The sequence below is a fragment of the Callithrix jacchus genome, chromosome 5 (assembly GCF_049354715.1).
Source record: "Callithrix jacchus isolate 240 chromosome 5, calJac240_pri, whole genome shotgun sequence".
NCBI classification, from domain to species: Eukaryota; Metazoa; Chordata; class Mammalia; order Primates; family Cebidae; genus Callithrix; species Callithrix jacchus.
In genome coordinates, this window is record NC_133506.1 from 73,556,996 (window position 1) to 73,563,245 (window position 6,250).

Sequence of the window (6,250 nt, forward strand, 5' to 3'; positions counted from 1 at the left end):
AGATGCATGAACAAGCCCAGGCAAGATGACCCGAACCTGGCCAGACCAGACCTATAGCCTCTTGAGCTGTAATCAATGCTTCTTATATAAGCCCTGAGCTTTGGAGTGGTTTGTTACACACCAGTTGCTAACCAATACACCTGGGGATCTTATCTTCATCTCCCAACAAATCTGCTTTGGATCTTCAGAGAAATTAAACAATGGCTTTTCCTACTCATCCTAAGTTTATGCCATCTTTAAGTGACAGAAAAGATTTGAACTGAAATCTATATGAGAAGAAAATGCTGTTTTCCCAAGAACATAGGACTGTCAAAGGCTTCACCTGGCCTCTCCACTCTGCCGTTTTTAGATTGCCAAAAATCAAGCAACGCAAAATATGCAGGTTGTCACGAGAGTATATACTGTATGATTTCATTTACTTGAAGTTCTAGAAGCTCTAGAAGAGGCAAGGCCAATAAATAGTGAAAGAAAGCAGACCCCCTGTTGCCTGGGAACAGGGAAGAGGTTAGACTGCACAGCAGTGTGAGGACTGGGAGGGTGATGGCAATGTTCTCTTTTGCCACTGGAGTGGTAGTCACCTAGGCATCATCTCTACTCTTTGAAAGAGCGCATTTTTATTATGTAAAAATTATACCTTAAGGAAGTTGACTTTCAAAAGTTGAAAAACAAAAGCTTAGGAACTCTATATCATCTTTGTAAAATTAAGGAGAAAAAAATTCAAAATGTTGGCAGCGCTTCCAATCTTCCAGGGCTTATTCCTCTCCCAGAGCAGTCTTGTGGAGAGGTCCTGGGAAGAATCCTCCTCCCACCACAATTTCCACGGCTGGGTGGTCCAGCAAAAGGCAGCTCAGTGACTATCCTGACTCGCCTGGGTCAGGCCAGCCTCGCAGACCCAGTGGTAGGACCTCTGGCACACGTCGTCATTCCACCGGCCATCTGGGTGGAAGTGGGCACAGTCCTCGCCTCCGCCCAGCCCGTGTCCCTGCCAGTCATCTGGCTGGCCTGGCTTCCAGTTCCTGAGGGGAGAGGACAACAGCAAGCTAGGAAGGGTAGATGGAGTAAAATTCAGTTCAGGGGAGGAGAAGCTGCCAGTCAGAATCCCAGGGGGCAGTGCTGACGGAGGATGTTGGCACGGAAAGCCGGGGTGTACTCACTGGAAGCCGGACGAATAGTCAGTTCCATCCACCCACTTCCAGACTCCTTCGGGATCACTGAGGCCCATCCAGGTGTATGCAGAGCCCAGATGTGCCTGGACAAAATTCTGGGGTGACAGAAGAGCAGTGGTGATTTCCCATCCTAGCCAATTTTTTGAACTAGGGATTCTAAACTTTAGCTCTTCATTAAATCAACTGAGGAGTTTGGGGATGTTTCTCTTGATGCTCAGGCCTATTAAATCTGAGGGTGTAGCAGAGATGACAGTCATTCTGGAAGCTCCCAGATAATTCCAATGTGCTGCCAAGATTAAGCACCGTTTCCCTACATGTGATGTGTCCTAGGAACTGAGTACCAGAAGCCTCACCTGTTCCTCCCTGGAGTTAATGACAACCAGGTGCGTGTTCTCCAGCTGGCAGTACCTCTCAGCCTCGGGCCAGGTCTTCCCGGAGCGAGAGAACCAGTAGCAGCTGCCTTGGTGCTCCACCCAGTTGATGGGACAGCAGGTCCTCTCGGTGGTGGCTGAGTGGGGCAAAATAGGGTGGAGAGGCTGAGGTGCTGCCCAGTGGGCTGTGGGCAGAAAAGCAGGGTCCCGCCCTCCCCACACCTTCCTCACCATTGTTCTTGAGAATAGCCACCTGGCAGCTCAGTTTGTTCAGGTCTTGCACCAGCTGCTGGACTCGCAGGAGGATTTCAGAATGAACTGGGACACACACAGGTGTGGGGACAGCGGCCCAGGTGTGCTTTCTGCTTATTGTGTTCCTGGAGCTCAGATGCCCCCGTGCAGGGCCAGGCCTAGGAACGTTCCTTCCTGCCCCACCCATCCCCCATAGCATGCCCAGGTGCAGCCATCAAATCTGCTCTGGATTCCTCTGCTCCTGTTTCTCCAGCCTGTTCTCCAGAGAAAGCAGGCTGCCTTTCAAGCTACTGGCTGAAGGGGAGGGCACTTCAGCACCAGCAGTCTGCTGCCACCCCCACGTGTGTCTGAGAGCCTAGCCCCCCACACCCATACTCTGAGGGTCTCTTACCTGTCTGCAGTTCCTGCTTGTGACCCTCCACTTCAGCTTTCAGAGATGCTATCATTTCCTGCAAGCTGCTCCCTGGAGGACATGGAGACTCGGCTTAGAGGTCAGCTTCTTCCACCCCGGCCCGGGCCCAGCCTAGAGCCCCATCCAAGCCAGGCTCACCCTGGGAAGTCAGTGCCTGTATCTCAACCACAGTGTTGGAGGGGAGGTTGCTAAAATCTATTCTCAGAGTCACCAGGTCCCTCTGAAATTTGAATCTGCTGCCATCCCTACCTGTGTCTGAGAGCCTTGCCCCCAACACCCATACTCGGAGGGTCTCTCACGTGTCTGCAGTTCCTGCTTGTGACCCTCCACTTCAGCTTTCAGAGATGCTATCGTTTCTTGCAAGCTGCTCCCTGGAGGACATGGAGACTCAGCTTAGGGGTCAGCTTCCTCCTCCCCGGCCCAGGCCCAGCCCAGAGCCCCATCCAAGCCAGGCTCACCCTGGGAAGTCAGTGCCTGTATCTCAGCCAGAGTGTTGGAGGTGAAGTTGCTAAAATCTGTTCTCAGAGTCACCAGGTCCCTCTGAAATTTGGAATCTAGACAGGTGGATGGGAAGATCAGAGCTGGGATTCATTGGGTCCTCTGTACCAGCACCGAGCAGGGCCTTCCATAAGCATTGCCTCGTTGGGTCCTCGCGGCAACCCCGTGGGGCCGGCACTATTATTGTCCAGTATTGCAGATGATGAGACTAAGCCTCTGAGAGGTGAAGTAATTTGAGTACATAACCCAGCTAATGAGTGACAGAGCCAGCGGCCATCTGATTATGGGTCCATCAACTCTCTCCATCAGTGCCCCCACCACTGTTCCCATCCATCACTCCATCAGTGCTTCAGTGGCCCCGAGATTACCCCCATGGCTGTTGGTGGCATTGCCATCACCATGGCCCACTGTCATCTCCACAGCTGCCCCCAGCACTGTGCCCTGCCTTGCTCCTACTGTGGGTCTCACCATTGCCCCACCACTGCCCTGCTGTAGCACCCCATTATTTCTCTCTTCCCTGTCCACCCCTGTGACCCTCACTTTGGGATCCAACCACACAGATGATGACCAGCAGCAGGAGGCCGAGGCCCAGGGCCAGCAGGAGGCGCCAGAGCCCAGAGCGGAGACGCTGCAGGAGGGACTGGGGAGGAGGCAGCCCTGCAAGACGAGAGGGTGTCAGGATGCAGAGGGTCCAGACATGACAGAGACAGGGCGAGGAGAGGCCCAGGGAGCTGTCTAGCCAGGAGGGCTGGGCACAGGGGACGCCAGGGGAGGACCGGAAGAGGTGGATTTCAGGGCGGGGGATGCCCAGGCCTTGGACCTCAGGGACCAGCACAAGTTCTCAGTCACACAGGCCACTCCCACCCCTGGGGACCCACGTGCACACACACAGATGGGGGGCGATAGCAATATGAGGGGTCCCATGGTCAGAGCTGGGGGCGGAGGCAGGAGGACACAGGGAGAGCTGGGGGTAGCCAGGCCCTTCACAAGCTCAGGCTCACCTACCTGCTGGACAGTCAGGTTCACAAATGAGTTTCCTCCAAACCCAACCACTTATCTTCCCCTCTACCAATGCACAGCTCTCGTCCCCACCCCACAGAGCATGAGAAGCTGGGTCCACTGTGATCTTCCCTGTCCCAGTCTTTCTGGGGACCTTGCATCCTCCTCACACTGAGCCCATCAGAGGCTGGAGCCTGGGTCTCAGCATGGGGACCCACGTGGTGGAGGGACAGAAATGACAGGAGAAATCCTTCTAGACATATAAAGAGGGCATTTTAGTAGAGTTTCCCCTTTCCTCTTACCATTTCTAAACCCCTGGACTTTCTCCTCACTCTCCAAGTGCTGCAAGTTTTCATAATTCATTGTCATGCTTGGGCCAACACGGCTCTGAGGCTGTCACAGCTGAAATGGAGGCAGGGCCAGTGGCCAGGCTGGGGTGGAGCCGGGGCATAGGAGGTTGGGACTAGGTTGGAGCCGAGGGCAGCGCTGAAGTTGAGTTGGGAGAAGAGGCTCAGATTGAGAAGGAGCCCAGGGTTAAGGCTAAGATGGAAATGGGCCTGGGTTTGCAGCCAAGTTAGAAGTGGGATCGAGTTGAGTTTGGGAGTGAAACTGGAGGGTAAAATGAGAGCTAAATGTATTGCCAGGACTGCCCAGTGGGCCAGTAATTGGGCAGGACTTGAAGTCATGTCTCATGCTAGGACTGGGGTCAGTATCCATGTTGGAGCCATAGATGAAACTGGGGTTAACTTTGGTGCTGAATTTGGAAATAGAATACAGTTGAGGTTTTGGCTTTGGGCTGGCATTAAGATTCAAGTTGAATCTGGGGTTAAAATAGGAGCTTGGTGGTGGCAGTGCGGGGTGGGGGGCAGGTGTAGTGGCTCACCCCTGTAATCCCAGCACTTTGGGAGGCCAACACAGACAGATCACTTCAGGTCAGGAGTTTGAGACCAGCCTGGCCAACATGGTGAAACCCCGTCTCTACTAAAAATACAAAAATTAGCTGGGTGTGGTGGCGCATGCCTGTAATCCCAACTACTCGGGAGGCTGAGGCAGGAGAATCACTTGAACCCAGGAGGCAGAGTTTGCAGTGAGCTGAGATCGTGTCACTGCACTCCAACCTGGGTGACAGAGTGAGACTCAGTATCAAAAAAAAGTAGGAGCTGGGGTTAGTATTGGGGTTAGGGCATGGCTGGGCTGGGGCGGAAGATAGGATGAAAATGGGCCACCCATGAGGCTGAGTTTGAGAGTTAGTTTATTTTTATTTTTATTTTTTTGAGATGGAGTTTCACTCTTGTCGCCCAGGCTGGAGTGCAGTGGCACAGTCTTGACTCACTGCAACCTCTGCCTCCTGGGTTCAAGCGATTCTCCTGCCTCAGCCTCCCAGAGTCTTAATTTATAACAGGGGATTGTGGCTGCCATAACCCAATCTAGAATCCAGTGAAGGGAATAGAGTCTTAAATCTCCACATAGTAATTAAATCCCACACTGCCCTCTGGTATTTATTTTGATTTAGTCCCACCCAAGGCCCAAAGTGCCCCTCTCCCTGCTTCCTCTGATATTCCCTGTCCCCTGGGCCTCAGCAGCCCCTGCAGCACCATTACCTGTGGGGGGGTCTGGAGGCTGTGATTCCCACCTTGGTTGTTCAGCAAGGACCAGAGCTGGGACGTCACTCAGAGCTGGAAGCACTGAGTCCTGGAGAGCTGGGGTAGGGGTGACTGGAGTCCCGCTGGTCTTGTGTCTGAAATCCCAGGAACCTTATAATCTGGGACATCCCATTTCCTCAACATTTCCTCCAGTAAGTGAGAATGTACTGGAATTGGAACACACAGCAGTCGTGTGTGGGTGTGGGTTTGAGGCCAGCTCTGCTCTCCTCCTCCAGGACATGCCACTTCCTTTCCTCGTTTTTGGAGCGCCTCTAACTTCCTCATTTTTACCATCTGGGAGCAGGGCTGGATCAAAGGCAGTCAGAGGTGCAAGCTGCTGTTTCTTCTCTACCCCACACTTCCTTTTACTTCCTGCCTTTAAATTTCCCAGAATTCTTGGGTCTCCATTATCGCGCCCCTGGTCCTAGAGAAGCCCGTTCTGTGCTCTTGCTCAATCCTGGCCTGAGTCCCTAGCATCAGCATCCTCTGGGTCCCAGTCACTAAGCTGCCCAGCTCTGGCCTCATTCGCCTCACTCCACTCGGAAGGAGGGAAGAGGGTGACAGAGAATAGAACTTCTTGGCCAGAATGGGAAGGGAGAAGCCAAGGAAAAGAGCAAACTTTTATTGAGTATTTAATCTGTAATGGCATTATGCCAGATGCTTACCTTACATAACCATCCCCCCACCCCCTGCAAGCATCTGGGGAGGCATTTTGGATGATGGACTAAAGCTCAGGGTTGGAGATCACACACAGCTTGTAAGAGAGAAAGTCTGGCACCCCGGTCTGGCTCTCGGCACGTGCACTGTCTTCATGAACAGGATTCCGTTTCATCCCGTGACCCCTGCCAAGCCCCTAAGGGAGTTGCCCCAAATCCAGGTGCACATCCCTTTCAGTAGGAAGGAACCAGA

General features: G+C 53.1%; 1 protein-coding gene across 2 annotated transcripts; it reads right to left on the minus strand.

Moving 5' to 3' along the window:
* Positions 1-386: 386 nt before the first annotated feature.
* On the minus strand, positions 387-5,499 carry CLEC10A (C-type lectin domain containing 10A). Of its 2 annotated transcripts, XM_035299759.3 has the most exons (10): positions 5,300-5,499; positions 4,001-4,100; positions 3,240-3,356; positions 2,660-2,755; positions 2,501-2,572; positions 2,181-2,252; positions 1,769-1,855; positions 1,520-1,674; positions 1,155-1,261; positions 387-1,016 (listed from the first exon to the last, which is right to left on the minus strand). In XM_035299759.3, the coding sequence occupies exons 2-10, from the start codon at positions 4,065-4,067 to the stop codon at positions 848-850; spliced, it is 942 nt and encodes a 313-aa protein (XP_035155650.2). In that variant the 5' UTR covers positions 4,068-4,100; positions 5,300-5,499; the 3' UTR covers positions 387-847. The 2 variants fall into 2 exon arrangements, with proteins under 2 accessions (XP_035155650.2, XP_035155652.2); XM_035299761.3 differs by lacking the exon at positions 3,240-3,356.
* Positions 5,500-6,250: the final 751 nt, after the last annotated feature.

Coding starts and splice junctions, on each gene's coding strand:
- CLEC10A (XM_035299759.3), bottom strand. CDS start 4,067: ATGACAATGAATTATGAAAACTTGCAGCACTTGGAGAGTGAGGAGAAA. Junction 2,756..3,239: donor CTGTGTGGTTGGATCCCAAA/GTGAGGGTCACA, acceptor CCACCTGTCTAG/ATTCCAAATTTCAGAGGGAC. Junction 1,675..1,768: donor GGCTATTCTCAAGAACAATG/GTGAGGAAGGTG, acceptor TGCCCCACTCAG/CCACCACCGAGAGGACCTGC.